This window comes from Amphiprion ocellaris, chromosome 6, assembly GCF_022539595.1.
Source record: "Amphiprion ocellaris isolate individual 3 ecotype Okinawa chromosome 6, ASM2253959v1, whole genome shotgun sequence".
In the NCBI taxonomy this organism is placed as follows: Eukaryota; Metazoa; Chordata; class Actinopteri; family Pomacentridae; genus Amphiprion; species Amphiprion ocellaris.
In genome coordinates, this window is record NC_072771.1 from 27,087,079 (window position 1) to 27,109,059 (window position 21,981).

Genomic DNA, 21,981 nt, shown 5'->3' on the forward strand with positions numbered 1-21,981 from the left:
AAACAAGAAAGACTGGAATAATCAAACAAGACTGTTATGAGACTAGTATTGAGTACAACACTGGAAAAATCACACATTCTTACTTCAGTGTGGTGAAATGAGCCGGCGTGGTCTTAATGATGGCACGCAGGAACTTCTTCCGTTTCTCAGCCCGCTGCATAATTTCACCGGTAGTTTCCAAGTCCTTGGCATGTTGGGGTCCATCTGATGAATCCTCATCTTTCGGATTTTGGTTCCGCATGGACTTCTCAGCCTCTGTGGTGGCGTCACGGAACCACTGGGCAATGTAAAACTTTCTAGCAAACTAGAAGACAAAGACAGTGTCAGTATCAGATTTAACTGATTCAAATAATACAATTAGTTACAAACCAATCAACTACAATAATTTCCTGAACACACAGCAGTTGAAAACATGAACAAATATTTTTTTTATGCGTGCCTTTTGTGTTGACATTTCATTAAACTAAAAAAGGCAAAAATTGTTGAGCAATCTGAATAAAGTACAGCAAGAAAATATGGCAAACAAATTTAATGGAAGCCTTTCAGAGTTATGTTTGCATATGGCAGTTTCCTATGGCAAGGTGTTTCAATACGTGGATAACAAGCTCAATTAAAAAAATTAACTAAAAACTGACAATCAGCCAAAAAAAATAGATTTTTGATATCTCAGATATAACACTCCAATAGTGTCGCCACTTGCATATTCAGCCTAATGTAAACCCACCACCAGTGAGGCATCTGTCTCAGCATTCTCCTCCAAGTAGTCCAGTAAAGCCTTCTGCAGTTGCTGGGTTTCATCATTGCCTGGAGACTGTATAATCCAAGAGAAGGAGAAAATATTCATCAATTCCAATTTATATTCCTCCAGATGTAAATCTTTAAAAAAAAGCAAACAAAAACTATATGCTCATCAATAAATGATGGAATCAAATGTAAAGCTGTTTTACCTCTTGCAGGATACGATCAATTGATCTCTGGTCCATTCTGCTTGTGACTGCATCCTTTCTTAGACGAGCAGCCACTGTGCCCAGGTAGTCTAGAGATGCTACCCTCAGAGCCATCTCTGTCTGCTTATTACTGAACTGGTGTACCTGTTGGGAGCACAGACACAGAAAGAGACAATGAGCATGAAAACAAATATTAGCAAGAAATGCAATGTTCTAACTTTCAGATCAAGACTGGCTTTCATTTATACTCTAAATAGAGAAAAGAAAACCTTTAGCTTTGCACTAATGTCTAAATATTTTTTGCCACAAATCAAAAAGTAAATCTGTTGATAGCAGACATTTTTGCAAGTACAGAGTATGCACTAATGTTTTGGAAATTTCTTAAAGAACTACATCATCATTATTATTATTAAAGGCAAACAATATATATCAGGTGATTTGATTCCCATGTGTTTTGACAGATGATGGTAAAGCTGCCCACTGGTAGTTAATCTGTTCTTAAATCACTCAAACACAAATAGCTGCATTAACAGCAAAGAGAAAGGTCTCTGCTCTACTAACCAGCAGTCTACCAAGCAGACTGAGAAGCAGCTCTGCAGCAGGCCACTCTGGTTTGTTCACTGTTGAGAGAAGGTCCTGGACAAAATTCTCAAATAACGGCCGGTAATCTTCTTCTCCCTGCTTGCTGCCACACCTGAGGGAGCGGGAAGAGGCAGAAAGGAGCAAAGAAGAAAAGGGGGTAGTAACAGGGAAATTAGAGGACGAAAGAAAAAGCAGAATCTAAAGAAATTATTGGTAGAAATTATGATCAGGGTCCAACAGCCAACAACCAGAAAATGAAGGCAAGAATATTTAACTGTGTAAGGATGAATAAGCTGTGTGAATAAATCCAGCAACTGACCAAAGACAGCTTATTCACTTATAACAGTGTAATCAAAGCATACATTGTATATTTCAAGATAGAACGACATTACTTTTTGAGGAAGACTGAGAGGAAGTTTTGCGCTGTTCTCATTGCCGTCTCATAAGAGTTTGTTATCAACACATCCTGGTCCACCTACAAAAAGAAGAAGCACTCTTAAGCAAAGTATATGTTGAATGTGTGTGTTTGAATTTAGAAATAATGCTTATTTATTTGCTTGTATATTAGTTTTGGTCTTTTACCTTGGTCTCGTACTCGTCAAAAACGTCCTTGTCATTGGGCAGGTGGACTACACACTGGATCAACTGCAGCACTAGAGCAGTTACCATCTGGATGTACATCGGCTCTCCATCCTGGTCTGAGCTGTTCAGCCTAAGACACAAAAGTTATCCAATAAGAAATTTTTACAGGTGTTATCCAGAAAAGTAATGGACTGGTTAGAGAACACACCTTTACAATGGAAAACTTTTACCAATGCCCCGCTTACAATTTTATTTCACTGACGGCCCAAGACTAACCAAATCTCTCATTTGATACCTCATCCCTGCGATACAAAATGGCCATAAATCGATGTCAACTGATGTAACACAAGTTACCTGAAATTCCTGAGGGAGCGTTTGCTGGTGGGCAGTCTGGCCAAAGAGGTAAAGATTTCCTCCAAGATCAGCTGCCGATGCTTCTCATAGCGTGAGAACACCTGCAGAGAAGGAATAATTTTCTATAGTCTCTGCCTTCACAGTTTTGTAGACTGAATAAAACAAGGATTATACAACAAGGAATACAGACTAAAATCAGAAGAAGTGTAACTGTAAAGAAAACCACAAAGTCGTATTTCAGATAATGACTGAAGAGGATGGTCGCTAGCAATGATAGAAAATAAAATGCAATTTCTGTACACAAAGACTCACCGCTGTAACTAATTTAATGGCACACAGCTGCAGTTCACTGACATTCTCCACAAAGAATGGAGTGATTCCCATAGAAGAAACCTGGAAAAAAAGAACATGGGCATAGACCTCATTTGGTTTGCAAAGCAATTTTTGACTTGATGAACTAGTAACTGAAGTTCGACATTATTTATAAGTACTCTTAGTTTTTACCTGGAGGATGGTGGTGTCTGTAAGTAGCTGGATCTCTAGGAGCTCAGAGATGTTGCTGACAATGTCACACACTTTATTGTATAACATAACAATAACACGTTGCTTGTGTGTGGAGCATTTTGCACGCTTTGCCTTGGAGCTCAACATGCCACCTAGACAACGAAAGAGAAACCTGGTTTAAACCTAAATACATAAACATGAAAATGGTAACATACTGAAACATTTTCTCATAACCTGAGGTTTATTAAAAAACAATGTCATGCAAAGTTTTGCAAGCCTAGTTAAACTCCCATTAAATTGCAGGGACATTGTCATATATCAGAACACAGTTAACAGCATTTTAAACATTTGGAAAATGTAATTTAGGAAGTCATTTGCGCCATTGTACAAATTAGTTTCTATGCAACATTTAAAGAATTATGTGCACTGTGAGGCTCACTGAGATGTTTGAAGCCACATTTATTACAGCTGCAGTTTCCTGCCACAGCTTATGACACTTAAGGTAAATGTCCATGTAGGGAGAGTCTATGAAGTCAGTAAAAGAGGGAATAATGGATGACCAGTATTCTCTAATGGTAATGTTGTACTTATCAGACATAAGTGTCATGGTACCAATGAAAGGTTCTCACACAATTAGTCACATGCTTAAACTCATCAATTTAGTTTTATTCAGATCATAAGTGTATAAAAACCAAATAATCAAATGTAATAAAGTTTTGTATCCTCACCTCCATGTGGGTCCACCCTATAGACGGGGTCATACTGTGGATACAGTGTATTCTGAAGATGGAACTTGGTGTACTGCAGCACCCGCTCTATGACGTCTTCTATGTAGACAGCCTTCGGCATGTGCGCTGAGGTCATGATGTTAAGAGCTGTCAGACAGGCATCTGCAGACTTTGTGACTCTCTCCATTATCAGGTCTCTCCAAAGTCGCTCCTCATCTTCAACATCATGGTCCTGAAATTGAAAATGAACAGAATGTGCATCTTGTACAGAAAAAACAACTGTCTGGAGGATGAAAGTTTTTATTCATTTCAGCAAGAAATCCTCTGTATCATTTTCGTAATTGACTGTCTGCTACAGCCACAAATGACAGGATGTTTACATTTTTTCATGGGTAACGTATGGATTTCACCAGCGTATCACCAAAATGTCTCCTATTATAAGGTCTTGCTATATAGAATATTAAAAACAGAAAGAGGAAGGAAGGGTGCTCACATGGTTCATCAAGGTCGAGAGCTTGGATCCATCCTGAATATTCTTCTCCAAGATGTTAAGGAGCTTCACTAACTTGTCCGATGGGATCTACAAAAACAGAGACTGTCACTTAGACCTACATCTGAAGTAGCATGACGCATCTAAAACAGTTCAAATAAAGTTTTGATATCAATATATACTACATAGTACCCTGCTGGAGATGCCCATGGCCTTAATCTTGGCAGACTCGCTGCCCAGCTCATTCAACTGGTGTTTACCAAGAAGCAATTCCTGAGGTATCTCATCATCATCTGCAGCTGGAAAACACAAACCAAATCTTTAGACAAATGACCAAAAGTATATTTAGAATTGAGTAACTGAACTTTTAAAAATTATATTCTCACAGTGGCAGTTTCAAAGCAAGTCTGAGCAGATATTTACCCATGGCAGTGAAATCCACATCCTCCAGATTTTCCAGTATGTTGTCAATGCTGGCTAAGAACCTCTTGAATGTGGATGATTCCATCAGTTCTTCTTGGGTCAGCTTGGGCTCGTATGCTTTCCGTTTCTTCTGCTTCTCCTTCATCTTCATTTTTCTGGCAACTGAGTGAGCAGAGTTTTACTTAAAGTTGTCATTTTTGTAGATTTCAATTTGTCACATTAATCTTGAAGTCACAAGCAAAAATGAATATGAAAAAAATTACTACCAAATCTAATGGTGCAATTAGATTTAACAGTGAAAAATCAACAAAGACAAAATAGTTTTTCCAACTATCACACACATTTAAAAGAAAGACAAACTTAATTTGGAATGCTTGAATACAGACTTTCGCTCATGCTGGGTGGTGGTGAATCTTCCTCTGAGGAGTCTCGGTAGCGGCTCCCTGAGCCTCGTCGACCATCTCGGTGGCTGCTTTTCCGGTGTTCTCCTGAACCTCGTCGCTCCCTTTCTTCAAACTCCCAGGCTCTGTCTTTGTCTCTGCGCTGCCGCTTTCTTGCAGCTATCAGGATTTAGCATAATCCAATATATGTTATTAATATTTCTCAATCAAATGACCAAACCTGCAAAAATTAGTATGGAGAACTGCCAATAATTCAATGAATTGACTTACATTCTCCATTTGCATCAAAGTCTTCATCTGAGCTGACCTCGGCGTATTTGGGCCTTTCATTTACAGTGCTTCGCTTCCTCTTGTTCATCTTTACTCTTTCACACAGAGGCATGGTAGACTCAATTTCTGCCAGCAGCTCAGGGGGTAGCTCTTTCAGAACTGCCGGGTCCATACCACCTGAAAATTCGGCAATAATATTTTCAAGTTATTATCAAAAGATAAAACCTCTCTTCTCTTCAAGTCCACAGAAAAACGCAGCACTAACAGGGTGAAACATGCTGTAAAAGCACTAGAATGAATTGAGCAAACTGTTGCAGCACCACAGCTTTAGGTTCTTACTTTTGCCAGACTTTCCTGAAGAGAACCTGTTCTTTCCAGACTTGCTGTGCCGAATGATCCTCTGGATCTGGTCAACTGAGAGCTTCTTAAGAACCACTACAGGCTTAGGCCGCTTCTCAAAGTCCTTCACCAAACCCAGTCTCTCCAGTTTAACCTTAGGCTGAACCCACATTTGACTTTCAGTTGACCCACTGCCATCCTTATCACGATTGATCTAGAAAAAAGCAGCAGAAAAAAGAGTCAAAAAAAGTTCTCTGAGGTTGTCAAAATGTCAATAAAATTCACTTTTTCCCCACACAATTTTCACCAGAAAATATGAGCACTGTTTACTAAATAGAAAACCAAGTAAGATAATAAAATGTAAACAATGATTCAAACTGACATGAAATTAGTGATTTTGATGTTAGTTTCCAGTGTCCTGATAGCAAAGACATAAAGATATATTCCACTGTTGTTATAAATTGCCCATGTCTGAAATTGTAAGACTAACAGCCAATATGTGAAATATCAACAACACTGCAGTGCTAGGGTAGCAAGTACCCCCTGCCAAAATGGGGATAGCACCTGCAGCTTCTTTTACTTCCTCCTCAAAAAGTAACAGATCAGGTGTGTCCAATGTGCACCCAAATGTCAAACTCTATGTCTAATATTTACGCAAATAAACAAGCATGCCTATACAATACATGCACACATAGAAACAAAGCTTCTACTAACAATGAGTTAATACCTTTCATCTGCCTATTATCGTTATGGTTTTCATTAGGTTGACCATTGAATTAAAGGCACCAATTAAGCAAGCTAGGCCTGTCATCAGTACCAGGTAAAAACAAAAACTGATCAGCAGTACAGCATAGGCTCACAGTGTGCTGTTCAAGCAGCAAGTTTGTTGTGCTAAAGAGGGAAACTGAGAATACAGTGGTAGAAACATTTTTCACAGAGATTTTAAATAGAATGAGTGATGAGCAATATGCAATTATTCCAAAGAGGCTGAAAGAAATTCATCAGTAAAAGGTGCCTGACTAACCAGCAAATGAATACTAGAAAAAGTACTTTTACTTCACACATAAAAAGGTATAAAAGGAGTCACTGTTTGTCTGTCCACAAGTCATCAACAATAATCATAAGCATACTGTACTTGATCAGATATTATAAATTATATTTGTAGATAAAATCTCCCAGAATAGGATTCAAACCATCAGTGCCAGCAAGGGGCAGTCATGACTCCTTAGACAACGCCATGCGCTTTTCACATTGCAGTGTCCTACGTATCACCAACAGCCACACCTGGTCAGTTAACAACTTAATCACTGCTTAGTATTGCTGAGAAACATAAAGCAGGCAAAAAAAAAGGCTACAGCATGCAAATACACAGAGACTACCATGTTAAAAATTACGACAGCACACTTCACTGTGTTTGGAGCACAGCTGTGCGTCGTGACATGTTGATGGAGGTAGCATCTCTGTTCACTATGTTCGCTTTAGAAGCTTGACTGAGAGGAGAAATTTAACTTTGTTCAGTCCAGGTTGTAGGACTACGTACAGTTAGGACTTTGCCCACGTGCAATATCTGAAAAACAGCAGTGGAAGATTTCTTTAAGGTATTTGCTTCTGTTTACACACTAACAATCATCTACTTTAAACAGATGGTTAGGTGTGAGTTAATGTGTTAATAGAATTTTAAAACCAATCCCAGCAATAAACAAAAGGCTTACAAATGGGAAAACAAAAACAAGAGTGAGCAGTGGTGTGATTTGGTTTTGTGAGATTGCAGGCAGTGACAGTTGAATGATTGGTAGGTGGGTAGATATTTGGTTTGGGTCAGCCCAGATCACCTTAGGGATCTGGAAGTTCTTCAGTGCGCCACTATGCCCTCCCAGGAGGTGAGCAGGGAAAGAATCTGGAAGTTTAGCACCAGAAGCAGATGAGGCCGCTTTCGAACCATCTTGCCTATTGCTGCTCCGACCAGGCTCTCCAGTGGAAGAAGCCCGGAAGCCAGACCTATCTCGATCACTTCGGCAGCGAGAGTCAGGAGACCGCCTGTCTCGACCACCAGTCTCGCTCCGATGCCTCCTATCCCTGTCAGATTCACGGTCCCTGTCTCGCCCATGTTCCCCTCGGCTGGATGACTTTGGCATCTCTCCCCGTCTGTCTGAGGACTTCTCATCATGTCGGTGCTTTGATGACTCCCGACCTTCTCTTCTGTTGTCATGTTTATCGACCCTATTCTTGATGACTTCTGGCCGTCCATCTGGTTTCAACCGCAAAGCCGTGTCAGAACCTTCCACAGCAGCCGGACCACTAGCTGGTTCTTCAGGCCATCGTTGGGCCTCAAAGGCTGGAATAGGGGCAGCCAGACAGGGGTCGAGCTGGCCATCAGCTCGGCCTGCCTGCTGGAGGTCGATGCTCACCATGAGGGGAGGGCGGCTGGCACCGTTCCCAGCTGCAGTGGCCTCTTGTGGGGTCAGTTTGCCAGCATTTCCCCCTCCTGTTGATCCACTGCCTGGGGCACCTGTGGGGCCTCCTGGTCCCCCTGCACCTGGCTCCAGGGGAAAAGAGTCCTGTTTTCTCTTCTTCAGTGGCTTGTCTGTAATGACATAAAGGTAGTATTAAATGTTAATAAAGTTAGAATTTTAGGAGACACACTTAAATACTGTTTTTAACAATATAGAAATTTGTTGACATAGTTTTTCTCAACTATAGGGAGGAATCATACACACCTTTATCTTGCACCTCTTTGGAGCACTTCTCACTCGCTGCCTCTCGTTCTATCCTTTCAATTTCAGCAAGTGCATCCAGCTCTGCTTCATCATAAGGGGAACTGGGAGGTTGAAGGCCACCAGCACCACCTCCCTGCTGGGAGACCTGCTGCTGTTGTAGCCGGACTCCAAGATTTTGCTGGAGAACAGGCACCTGCTGAAAGCCCAGTTCTGCCTCAATATTGTCCGAGTTCTGATCCATGTCTGGCACAACATCACCTGAGACATTGACAAGAACACTTTTAAAGGGTTGTATTGAAAAGCGCCAATAGTATCCAGTGCTGATGGGGAAGATTTATTTTTGTCCTAAAAAGATGTTAGCACAGCATTTTTTTTTTTATACTGCAAATTAGTTAAATAGCTGTGAAACTGTCAGAGTAACAAACTGGGGGCCCAAGACTGAGTGCATCCAAAATCTTACCTGGGGGATCAGATTCATTTGACTTGACTCTGGATAGCTTGAGGGTGAGCTTTGTAGAGTCCTTGTTTGGAGAGCTAACAATGTCGTACATATCTTTTTCCTCTTTCACTGCTGGGGTTTTCTTCTTTTGCTGGAGCAGCTGTTTCTGGTCAGGTCCTCCTTCCCTTGGTGAGGGTGCATAGGGAGGCGGTAGCTGAAGAATCACGGGACGAGAACCCGCTGTGAAGAAGCAATGGCGAGTGCAGAAGATGAAAGTTGTTAGACAGAAAGTCATTCCTCAAAAGGCAAGTAAAATGAAAGAGCACAAAGTCAGACACAGCACTGTGATGACTACAGACATTGCTACTGAGGACACTGGCCTTCAACGATTCAGCTGCCGTAAAATTCAAACTATGAGCATTTCAGTTTCTCTTCTTAATGAAAAAAAGGTAAGCAAGGTGTATGCATTGTAGTGCCTCCTTTTCTCTTGCAATGTCCTTACATTTGGGTGTTCCCTCACTCCCTGCTGGGGAGCAGCCTGACTGCGGAGACCTCAAAGGAAAAGAAGGATTCCTCATGGCGGAGTCACCCTCCTAAACAACACACACAAAATACAGACGTATGTCAACATGTATGAGCTTTACATTGGACCTCCAGCCTGGTTTTCCTTTACATTTCTAGGTCCAAACAAGTCAACTCTGACACAGATGCTTTCCCACAAATCATAACCATAATAATGTAATTTTAGACACTACAGTTGATAATCTTTGCTCTGTCCACATATTTCAACGTGTAAAGTTTATACAGGAGTTTTCCTGAGTATCTCTTGCTTTGTCCTGAATATGCTCCCTCATTAAGGAAAAAACACACCTCAAAACCTGTGTCCGTATGAAAATTGCTAACAGATAATACACCTCTGAACCCATTTTAGATGAAGTTACAAACACCTACATAGGTTTAACATAACACAAATATAACCGCATACATTTGTGGTTCAAAAGGTTCTCTTCAAAAATCCCTTTGCCTGGTTGGCTAATATTATATAACCAAACTTAAGAAAGTATTACTTCACATTATTTTTTTTCTCTTTAGCCTCGCTCAGTGCATAAAACATAATGCTGCAATTCATCCTTAATTTGTTGAGCATTCTACTGCACAAAATACATTCACCAGCAGATTAGCAACTCTTTCTTCTATGGTTTCCACCTCACTTGATTGTTAAGTGGCAGATGCTGCCAGTTGCCAGTTTGCTGTCTAAGAGTAATAGTGTCAACTTTGACATACATTGGCTTTATATGCGTGCCGTGTATTGTTGGATCACATTTCAAAACTTCTAAACTCTGCACAAAGGAATTTTCCATGTGTAAAAACACCATTACTCTTCACTGTACTTTAATGCAGATTTTTTCTTTATAAACTTTGTCAGTCGTACCTCATTGCCGAGTCGATGTACTATGTTCAGGTAGTCCTCAGTACCATGTCTGTCTGAGTGGTGGTTGGCAGCATTGGCCATCTGCCCTGATACTTTGCCCTCATGGATATTTCGTATTCCACCTGGAACCATCGGACTGGCCACAGACACTGACGGATCAAAGAACAAAGATGTTATTTTATTTTTTCAAATGATCAATCTGCAAGGTAACTCTGATTTTATAGATGACAAAAATGTTTTCTTTTAAATTAGAGATGTGGCCAAAAATTGCTTGTGAACAAAAAAAAGTAAATAAACATGTACAAAACCAATGGTTTTATTAGGGATGTTTTAGTTTTACTATTAAAACTGCTTCAGTTCTTCCAAGAGCCTGAAAAAAAAGGTTTATGGAACCCAGAAAAATGGTAAGCGAATCACCGTAAATTCAACTATTACACAAAATAACTGTAATCACACTGAACTCCCATATTGCACATACAGTGAAAAGTGTTTTTTGTAAGTGGCAAAATTATTTGCCCTTTATCTATTAGTGAAGCATACAAATCAGTACATGGTTGCAAAAAACGGTTCATCCTATTATTATTCATATATCTTACCAGTGAATTGAAAGCATATCATTTAATATATCATTTAGAGAGGACACTAACTAAAAAGCATAACTATTTGAACTGATTATATACAACTGTAGGAGCCACAACTGTTAGTTGATATACAATTATTTGTACAAAACCTTGCCCCTTATGTGAACCCATATATGCAATTCTTTAAATTATAATGACTAAATGTAACACTTGGTAAGCATAAACCTATACTCAATTTAATTGCCATATTGGACAACGACAACATGGCGTTCAGCCAGTAAGGAGCTATAATGTCAACCCAACTGAACAAATGGGCTAACACCATAAAATACACCTAATGGCCTAATAAATTAATTACATTTTAAATAAGATTTTTCTTTGTTTTATCCGATTCTTACTTGAGAAGAGTTTTTCCATGGATTTTCTGTTTTCAGTATTTAGTATAGTATTGGTAATTCCAACTGTGTTACTATTTAAAACAGTTGCAAAATTCCTGGGTAAAAACTGCAATCAAAATGGACAGAAATTATGTGGGCAATCTAAAAAGTCAATAATGCAAAGCAATGGTGCAATGAGGAAACACTGAAAGGATTTTAATGTGAAGCAACTGAGGGAAATCTTAACTTCATATTAACAGTAGCTTAACACAGAACAGAATTTTGTCGTATTCAGAGCCGGTAATCACATGTAGCACAGTACAACAGTAAATATCTGACCAGTAAGCAGAGTGCTTCTGAAAGACAAAGTCAAGAATTTAACTCTATGTTGAGGCCTGATAGGTCAGATGTAAATGCATTTTCCATCACAATTAGTGCATAGTCAATCAAATCGACCAGAAATGCTGTCTTGTCAGAAGCTATAGTGCAGGTTCCACAGATGGGAGTCTGCACACAAAAACTAAATGGGGATCTTTGGCAGTAATTATATACCTTGTGGATAAATTTGAAGTAACGTAACTACAAACCTCAAAATATATGCAGTCCTCAAACTGCAAAACAAGAAAAGCACTCAGAGAGCGCAGTACTTAGCCAAGGCTGCTCTGTTGACTTATGAGTTCCGACAGATGAACTCTTTAATGAAAAATGACCTTGTGCTGAGCACAGACATGTGTTATGCATGTACGTGTTATGTATAGATACCGAATTGTGTGTAAACTACACTTATAAAGGTCTGTTGATCAGTTCATTACTTCTGGCAAGCCTTTGTTTTGCTAGTGTTAAAATAACTAGGGATGTCCGATAATATCGGCCCACCGATATTATCGGCCCGATATTGGCATAAAAATGTATTATCGGTCAATATCGTTAACGTTTTTTTTGCCTATCATGAAAACCGATAAAATAATGCCTGGATTTCGCCAGCATTTACCGGTGCACAAATGATCACATCATCAAACTGCGTCATGAAGTGTGTAAACAACCATGCCAGATTTCCAGCATGCGGCCCTGGCGTTTGGCTCGGAAAAAAAAACAGGACTACATTGCCAGTCAAGTTCATCTACCAATGGAATGAACGGAACGCAGCTACTGCTCTCAACCAAACTAAAATCACTAGCCAATGGGGAGTAGAGTGGGGACAGGTCTTAGAAAGACGTTGAGATCCAGCTGCAGGTGAGACCATTGTTGTCATGGTTATAGTGACGCAGTGATACAGAATTCTTTAACAAATCCGTGGATCCAGACTATAAGCCGCATTACTGCCAAAATCACTGTGTCATTTCAGACCTTCCCTGAAAATTTTATACAAATCCGTTGTTCCGTTTTTTTGAGTAATGTTGTGTTCAAACAAATAGCGGGAAAGACAAACGTACGCGGATCGTCACATAACTTTGTCGTGTTCCTTGGTGGAGTAAAAATAAATGGCGCTTTAAACAGAGACGGCAAGCCCTATGGTTGCTGGTCCAAATAAATGAAGGAGTCTGGTGCTTGCTTCTGTACCGTGTGTTAAAAAAAACTCATGCCAAAACTAACGGCAAAAAAGTGCTGCCATGCCACGAGTCAGACCCATAGAGCTACTGTCCTCTGAAACTCCCAACTAATTTACCGGGAGCAACAATCACCGGATCTGTGATTTAAAAACACGCAAGTGCTCGTTCATTGCAGAACACAACTTGTCGTTCACCATATCTCAGCCACTCGTTAATTTGTGCTGCAGATAAAAATGCTTTGTCAAAACTGTCCGTGTCAAATCAGCATGTTGGTTCCATAAATACACACGGCATAGCACCAGCATTTAAGATAAGTATTTCTGAAAAGCTTTAAAAAAAATGTGTGTTTTCGTTGGATATTGATGCAGCCACTAGACAGAGCATGGACACAATTCTTCATGAGCTTGTTCGTTTTTTATGATGATGTGGGCAGAGGAACTCAACATCTGGCAAACAGAAAAGTGAACACTGCCTCAACACTTACGGAAGAAGTAAAAGATGTCAGAAAGAAAGAAGAAATAGATAGCTTGCCAGTTCTTGTAGCACAGTATTTTTTTGCTTTAATTGAACTGTAGTTGTTTGTAGTAAACTGTATTTGTTTATTTTCTATTTTCTTATCTGTGTCCAATTATTTAAGTTACCCGTTCTTAGAGCACTTTAATGTCTTTGTTGTTATTATTTGAACTGAAATATAGTTTGCTGTTATAAATTATATTTTTCTTATTTTTTGCACTGCAGCCGTTTACATAGTTGTATTTCAGAATAAATAGTGCACATATTGTTAAAAGGTGAATCAATGTCCTTTTTCCATGTCTTTTACTGATTGGTTGCTAAACAATATATGTGCACCATGTTGTAGTCAGATGGAGTACCTACCACCACCTACTGATCTTTTTAGTATTACTACAATCTGCATTCAGAATTTCTGAATGCAGCTATCTTCATTTCTTATCATTTAGCTAGATTGTACCCCAACTCCCACCCAAAAGCAAAAAAGTTCAGATTTTGGATTATTTTTTCACTTTAAGCCCTGCAAGTGTGGCCGCAGGAACATTCTTGTTGTGCCTGACTAACAATATGTCTGTGGTTTGCAATTATTTCCAAGTCCACATATATTGGTATCGGTTGATATCAGAATCGGAAATTGAGAGTTGGACAATATCAGCATATCGGTTATCAGCAAAAAAGTCAATATCAGACATCCCTAAAAATAACCATTCCCTCCATGCTTTTATTTTACAGGCGTATTTTTTTAATGTTATGGGCTTTTCTTTTGTCACCATTCCAGTGGCACAGGAAGTGTTTATCTAAGAAGCCGTTTCTTGATACGATGAAGAGGCTGCCGAAAAGTCCGAAAATTCACATAAAGATGAAAGAAAATTGTTCCATGCTGTTGCTGTCTAGCACAGGATGTGTATAAACGTATAAGCACCTAGCTGCAATTGGAACAAACTCTTACAGTGCTTCCTGAAGAAAGGAGTGAAAGGTGAATTTGTGTTCAAAATAAGGCTGACAGCTGAACGCAAATAAAGGCTTTGTCAAACACCAGGAGCTCCACCAGTGTCTGGCTGGGGTTTTCTAAATTGCGTGATCTAAATATGTAGCGCGCGGCTGGAATTGATGAGACTTAGAAACACCCCCCAGTTTAATTATTTGTTCTTTGTATGATTTCCAACTGATAAATCACAGTCATTTTGTAGTAGAATCGCAATCATGTGATCATCAGCAGGTAACCGACACAGTGTTCACTTGTTGTCATGGTTACAGCAACGCCGTGCCGGCAGCTATATCTCACAATGGGAAATCCTTAACAAAGCTGTGGATCCAGACTATTAGCCATATCACTGTGAAAATTTAATGAGGTGGTCCTTGTGTAATTTCTGACTTCCCCTGAAAATTTCAACCAAATCCGTTAGTCCGTTTTTGAGTAATGTTTCACATAGACAGGCAGACAGACAAACGTACACCGATCGTCACATAACTCCACCGTTCCTTGGCGGAGTAATAACATACAGACTCTGACATTGAAACATCATGTCTGTCATCATGACTCAAATAAAATTGTGTGTATCAGCCAGGTGCACACACGCAAGCAAGAATGCACTGATCTTCATGCATGCATATAAACATGCTACATACACACACACACACTCACCTTGTTGTATCTGTTGGTGTGGGTTATAGCTGGGTGGTTGTTGGTGGGGATACTGCTGGATGTAACCAGGGGCAGGGCTCTGAGGAGTGTAGGGGCTGGGTACTGGACTGTTCTGTTGGCCCATGTACCGGCTACTGGAACCAGTCTGAGGTGCAACAAACCGACTGGACAAAGTGGAGGAAAGAACGGAAAGAAGAAGGTGAGCAAGGAAGTAAAAGAAAATTGAATGAATAAAAGTAACACAAATTACATTATTTTACTAGATAGAATCGTTGTATAATGTTTTAGCTGTTCAGCAATTAAATCACTACTTTTGAAAGGATGATACATTAGATTCAACTCAGTTTAACCCACCTTGATGGATTGGGAGAAATTGCAGCTGGCTGGAAGTTTGCAGACTGGGCAGGGCTATGCATGGAATTTTGGGTGATCTTGAATGGTGGTACCATTGGCTGCTGCATAACATCTGTTTAGAAACAACATAGTTTATAGATAATAAAAAAAATCCTGTCTTTATGATTTTATTTTAATAATATAAAATATGATATGATATGATATGATATGATATGATATGATATGATATGATATAATATGATATAATATAATATAATATAATATAATATAATATAATATAATATAATATAATATAATATAATATAATATAATATAATATAATATAATATGCAACAGGTGTTTGTCTCCATACTTTTCTCCCTGAAGATGCCAGGGTTCCTGGCCAGCATGGTCTGCAGCAACAGTGGTGCATCTCCCTCTGGCTCATCGCTACCCAGGTTGTCCTTTAGCTCTCTACAAAAAAGAAAAAACAGCACACTTGCATTAAAACAATAGCTGGTGGCAAGATAAGTGGGTGAAATAATGAATAGGAGTAAGTAAAACCAGACAACACTAACTAATATTGAAACATGAATGCAAACACAAATATATGCATTACATGCATGCATTTTACATGTATGACTGGTTTAATAGATATGTAGCCTACAGTCCAGTGTGGGGCGGTTTAAACATACATAGCACACAATTTGAGGGGAGATAAGTACAAAGTTTGAACTTTTTTAACATATCAAAAATCCATCAGCCGACCTGCTTCATTGCAAAGTTAGATTTATGGGATTTTTGGCTCAATTACATGAATCAATTTGACATGTCGAACATATCTTTCACTGGATGCAGATCAATACACACTGACACCGGCTCTTTATTATTAACAACAGTGTAATCAAATGCAATCCAGTACCATTCTGCCATAAATTCTACTGTTACAAACTTATACATATTCACTGTTCTTAATACTTCCCCCGACGTTTATTGGACAGACAAAATATTAGGAAAATTTTCCAATGTAAAGCAGTCCAGTAAACCCCCTTCATTCACTGCAACATTAATAATAAACAAAGTAGAAATATTACTTTTCTGTCAATGTAAACAAAAAATGAAAATGTTTAAGTACTGTCACAAGATACAAAAAGACATTACATGGTATACATTTTAGCCTGATGTGACACCTCAAATATAAATATATCAAACTGGATTTGATTTAATGCTGCTCTTAAACAAAAACGACCCTTACTAAATTAAACAGCATTAAAACAATTATTTTAAACACATTGCACGTAGTAATTGAATTTTCATACTAGTATTTGAAGCTGGCAAATTTATCCACAAGAAAGGCTTTAACATTTATTCTGGTGTCAGCGTCTTTCATGTCTTCATCTATCAAAAATGTATCTTTTTTGTATTCTAATTAGCAAAAGAACTAAACAATCTCCACAAGTCAACTGTAACTTGCTTTGACCAACCTGTTTGAAAGCTGAACTATGTAGAACCTCAGAGTCAAACACCAATCGGTCATCGACTGTCATACAAACAAGTTGCCTCCAATATTCAGGTTTGGCCTGTCTGTTCATCAGGACACAATTTTGCCATACAGACACTGTTTACTTGTATACTCACATATGCTCTGTGGAGACCTGGTTGAGGCCATGGGCTAGCTGGGAGGCCAGATTCTCATCTCGACAGCCCAGTAGACAGGTAACTTCCTCCGCAATCCTCCCATTGTATAGGAGGCTTTTAGTGGTGGTGGCAGGTAGAGGGGAAGGGAGGGGCAGCTGGTTCAACACTGAGGAAAAAAGAAAGTGTTTTCAGAAAGGACAGATTTTGGAAGGTAAAAAATGTGAATGAGACCAAGAGACAGATAAGAAACAAATGTGAGCAATACGGGACATGTGGTAATTAAAACACAGAGAGAAGAGTGTAAGACATGGAGAAAAAAAGTGTCTGCAATCATAACTGCACATTTACATCTGTTCAAACTGAATGTCTTCGCATGACATTTTATACCGGAAGAGGAGACAAAACAAAAACTGCGATCACGTGTTTGGAACACAACTGCGTGACACTCACAGTCTGTGAGGCTAGCGATCCCAGCAAGAGTGGTGATGGGAACATGAGGCATATCCCCATTCATGCTGAAGGTGAGGGTGGGGGAGTGTGTTGATACACAGGTAGATCAGGGGGTCGATGGACGACACCCGTCCTCACATCTCCTGGCACCTGGGAGAGAGAGGTTAGTAAGATAGAAAGAGAGAAAGACAAAAACAGCATGAGTGGTGGACATGAGAAGAATGAAGAAAGATAGAGTTGGTGTAAGAGAAAAAAACATAGCCTTACTAAATACAAAGAAATAAGTGAAAGTAAAAAATGATAAAAACAATAACGAACATGTACAGGCACAGCAAAACCACAGACTCAAATGCACTGTAAAGGAAGAAATATTTGCTGTATAAACTAAGTCTGCCTTTGTGCTGCTGACACTGCATTTTATCAAGTAGGAAAGGTGCCTACAGAATCATCTGCACATCACAACTAACTGCGTTGCAACATTGTGTCAGTCAAGATAAAATCACATGTTCTTTGCTGAGCATATAAACATGATTGCTCATCCTTTGAGCGAAACCTCAGAGGTCTCTGGATTCAGAAAGCACATGCAGTTACTATGAGGGCAGGTCAGATGAAGAAATGTCTAAAAAACAAAATGCACTGAGACCTGAATCAAAATCACACTATGGTTCTATACTGGTCTACTGTATGTGCACCAGCTTACGGGCAATGCATGCTTGTGATTTCTGTTACATTTTCTAGAGTAAGTCCTAGTTCAGCCTCTGTACACACACTAATAATTACTTTGAATCTTTTAAATGTCATGTCATTTAACTAAGACATCCACTAATAGAATATATGTAATGTACACACAACTTGAACAAGACACAATACATCCTCTGTATAGAAAATATATTGCAAAGCAGATATAAAAACAGCAGCATAATACCATTGCATACCATTTCAGTTTGTTAAAAGTTTGGCTTATTAGGTTAAGCAAAAGAAAAGGACATATACTCATGTGGTTTTACAGCCACCAGTATAAAAAGTTTTTGAATACTGCACAGTACTTGTTATAATGTACTACAATGAAAAAGCCTCAATAATCTCATTGCCCTAGTAATACAGTAGATACTACGTGTGTGACACAAGGTGCGGGTATATACAAGACACTGTCTGAATGGATTTATATGGTAAAGAGAATTATTATTGCCAACATTGTAAAACTGAATAGGTCTTCACTTAATGCAGTGATACTACCATATAAGTACAGCACCCTTCATTTGTGTCAAATTACAAGGTTCTTACATCACAGGTTATTATGACAGATCTGTACAGCTTAATGCCTTATTTTGCACTTCTTTATATCCCCTTGCTTGTCAGTTACTTTTGAATTCTCAAGTGAAATGGTAAAGGAGGTCAAACAAAGGTAGGGGAAAAGCCAGCTGCAATTTTCTGATTATAGCACAGCTATATAACACAGCTCCTGATTCATGGGCTTTCAAATTACAATTAATGTGATAGACCATACAAATTAGATATGACTACATGTTCTCAATGTATATAATATAAAAATGCTGGTAATGATAAGCCAGGAAAATTATGCATGATTCAGATCATTACAAAAATACCTTTCTGAAGAACTCTGTGCAGTCTCTGGTGGACTCACTGACATTTCAGATAAAAAGTCCAACCCCCTTCAATCTGTTGAAAGAGAACATGGCTCTGCATGACTTACTGACAGTGTAATCGTACTTTGTAAGAATAAGAAAATAAGTTGTGAATACAAGCGTTGCACTAATAAGTTAACCCAAAACGTCACTGTAATGCCAAACAGAACAACACAACATTCAGTCACACACGCATTTTTTTTTATTAGCAATGACCATGTTATTACTGCTGTATAACCCTAAAACACAGATTGCAAAAGTGTGCAGCACTGTTCATCTTATATGAAATCCTTTATGAGGACTTCTAAGAAAACGAAACAACTTTTTGGCAACTTACGCGACTTGCCGAAATCTGTAAACACAGCGTTGCAACACGACCAGACACAAGAGCAAGCGAGCACTGAAGTCACATACTTAATACGTGAAACTTATTCTGCACGACACGACTGTTGCAGTATCTTCAAATGGATATTGTAAACATTACATTAGGAAGCGGTAACGTTAGCATGCTCCATCTATGTGGTCTCCTTCAGTACGCAGGGGCTTGGCTGACAGCTGTGAGACTGACAGGCAGGAGGCAGCACAAAGGAACAGATGCACTGTGATGGTGGCGGCAGTTGTGGGGGGCTACATCCTCCAGAAGCCAACAGCCACCATACGCATTCTGCAAACTGGGCAATTGCAAAAAGCTACCGAGCTGTATTTGCAGAAGTCAATAAAAATATCTACAATCCCTGCTAACAACATTTACATGTCTATCAAACTCAAATAGTAAAGTAACTACAGCTGAGGCGACGTTGGTTGTGCTCAGTCTGTGGCCAGTCAAATCATTTCAAAACACTATAGCGACCACAATCAACATTAGCCCTGCCAAAGGTCCCAGTAAACCAAAACAAAACATAAGCTGTCAAATAAGACAATGCTGATAACTCAAGATTTAGCTAATGTACACTAGCATCCATTTGAATGTTTATCTTAGCTGAATTGCGAGCTGCAGCTCACTACTGGCGAACAAAACCATTAACATTACGTTTAACTGCCAAGAAGTTAACTGCCTGGATCTTTCGAGCTAACCGCGAAGCTAGCGTTACCACTGAACGATAGCAGCTAAGAATGGTAACGCTAGCTTACTAACATTCGCTAACAACAATAGTCGTGTTTTAATAGCTAGCAGTTTATGCTAACTAGCTTCAACTGTTGTTACTTAGCTTCTAACGCTGCTCATCGTTCAAATAAAGGGAAGAGAATTCAAATAAGACAAGGAAGCGCTAGTCGGGTTTAATGAATGTTAGCCAATTTCCACTGAACTCGGAAAAAAAAACAATTGGTTTGTGAGTAGATGCAAAAGCAACGGCACAGAGTGTAATTCCGTGGCAACGGCCCAATCCTCGGGCTCGACAAATGACATCCAGTTGAGGCCGTACGCCTCGGCAGAGCAAAAACACACCTAGCTAGCTTGGCTGGCTAGTTCGCTAGCTTCCGTTACCTCCCGGTCAACGATTAACGACGCCGTAGGTGGTCTTGCAGCAGAGCATTTATTAGTGTTATTGCTAATAATTGCAATTTTAAAAGTTAGATAAAAATACATATATGTGATTATATTTACCTTCGGATGTTGCGTTCAAAGGGAGGGGAATGTTTTAGCTTGGTTTGTGTCCGTGTCCGTATCTCTAGCTCCCCCTTTCTTCTCTCTCGCAGCTCCTCCAGAAGGAACTCGATTGGCTTGCCAGCTAGCTGATGAGCTAGCCTGCTAGCTATCAACAATAATCCGGGTCGGACTGATTCGCTCTTCTTCCGTCACTCAAGGGTGAATGTTTCAACGTACATTCATGGGGAAACATTCGTTCTTCGGAGTTTCAGTCGGTCTGCGCCGACATAAACAATGAGTGCAGCCAATTTCGACAGTAAATGAGAAATATGACGATTGTTGCGATCATCAAGAGGCTCTCCTCTCGTAGAACAAAATGCCGACCGGAAGTTCTGCCGTCTGACTGACCAAAGATCTCAGGAGTGACTCCCTCCATCGGCGCCAAACAAAATGCCATGCGACGTTCTGTATGTAAGTCGCTAGGGGGCGCTGCTACACAACTTTAGCTCGTGTGGCCCATTTACAGACCGCTTAAAGTAAATGCTGGATCAGCTAAACAAACTTATACAGGCAAGATACTATCGGATTTTCTGGCGATGAAACATTCAGTTTATTTACCACAAACCACTACAGTGCCCCTTACAGTTTCTTTTTGGATGCATTATAGCAATACAAACATCCATCCATCCATTATCTATACACTGCTTAATCCTCGTTAATATGTGCCAGTGTATCACAGGGCTACACATACAAACAATTGCAATCGCATTCACTACAAATATTGTTAATTCTATAAGACATTTAAAATAAAGAAAATAAATGTCTAGTAAAGTAAATGTGAATGTAGCAAATGTCTTAGATAACTAACATATACTTAAAATTTTAAAAGTAAAATTATTTATTACAATTGTTGCTATATCATTGAATTACTGATGCATTAAGACTGCAAACATTGTTTTATTGTTATGTCGGGTTAAGTTGTAGCTAATTTCAAATACTTTTCCTTTTAAAGGTCGATCATGTGTTTTGTTCATTGAAATTTTTATCATAATTGGAGCGGTATTGAAAGTAAAGTGGGAAATATAGCGGAAAAGAAATAAAACTGTTGTAAATCTCAAACAAATGTTTTTTTTTTTCTTTTTGGGGGGGACTCTTGTAGGCTACTTTTCACCCCTGCCTAAATGCATGTGAAAAGGCTTGCAAACTTTTTGCATCTGAAGTTTAAATTTATATCATTATGAAGATAGCAGATAAGCATGCCAGCTAATAAAATGCCTCACTGTGTGCTTAATCTCTTCAGTACAATCTTGACTTTGTTAAATTTACAGCATTTTTTTAAAAAAAAGAAGAGTACAAAGAACAATGTTTTGAAGAATGTCAAATCACAGTTTGACCTCAAGGTGTCAGAAGTGGCATTTGTTGAATATGATGGACACTGAAAAACAGTGTGGTGAT

The 21,981-nt window shown here is 39.2% G+C and overlaps 1 protein-coding gene across 2 annotated transcripts in view; it reads right to left on the reverse strand.

Moving 5' to 3' along the window:
- Positions 1–20,922, reverse strand: part of nipbla (NIPBL cohesin loading factor a) — a 32,385-nt gene extending 11,463 nt beyond the window's left edge. The window contains exons 1-28 of one of the 2 annotated variants that reach the window (XM_023282138.3): positions 20,545–20,922; positions 18,900–18,972; positions 17,293–17,442; positions 16,843–17,008; positions 15,578–15,678; positions 15,226–15,337; positions 14,872–15,035; positions 10,209–10,357; positions 9,279–9,369; positions 8,798–9,016; positions 8,338–8,595; positions 7,453–8,204; positions 5,621–5,834; positions 5,282–5,458; positions 4,997–5,170; positions 4,611–4,772; positions 4,380–4,486; positions 4,191–4,277; positions 3,698–3,929; positions 2,970–3,121; positions 2,778–2,858; positions 2,466–2,566; positions 2,112–2,241; positions 1,922–2,004; positions 1,509–1,641; positions 948–1,091; positions 725–811; positions 84–304 (exon numbers count right to left, since the gene is read on the reverse strand). In XM_023282138.3, coding sequence (XP_023137906.1) covers positions 84–304; positions 725–811; positions 948–1,091; positions 1,509–1,641; positions 1,922–2,004; positions 2,112–2,241; positions 2,466–2,566; positions 2,778–2,858; positions 2,970–3,121; positions 3,698–3,929; positions 4,191–4,277; positions 4,380–4,486; positions 4,611–4,772; positions 4,997–5,170; positions 5,282–5,458; positions 5,621–5,834; positions 7,453–8,204; positions 8,338–8,595; positions 8,798–9,016; positions 9,279–9,369; positions 10,209–10,357; positions 14,872–15,035; positions 15,226–15,337; positions 15,578–15,678; positions 16,843–17,008; positions 17,293–17,356 — 4,361 coding nt within the window. In that variant the 5' untranslated portion in view covers positions 17,357–17,442; positions 18,900–18,972; positions 20,545–20,922. The remainder of the gene's footprint in view (positions 1–83; positions 305–724; positions 812–947; positions 1,092–1,508; positions 1,642–1,921; positions 2,005–2,111; positions 2,242–2,465; positions 2,567–2,777; positions 2,859–2,969; positions 3,122–3,697; positions 3,930–4,190; positions 4,278–4,379; positions 4,487–4,610; positions 4,773–4,996; positions 5,171–5,281; positions 5,459–5,620; positions 5,835–7,452; positions 8,205–8,337; positions 8,596–8,797; positions 9,017–9,278; positions 9,370–10,208; positions 10,358–14,871; positions 15,036–15,225; positions 15,338–15,577; positions 15,679–16,842; positions 17,009–17,292; positions 17,443–18,899; positions 18,973–20,544) is intronic. The other variant, XM_023282141.3, reaches the window with a different exon arrangement.
- Positions 20,923–21,981: the final 1,059 nt, after the last annotated feature.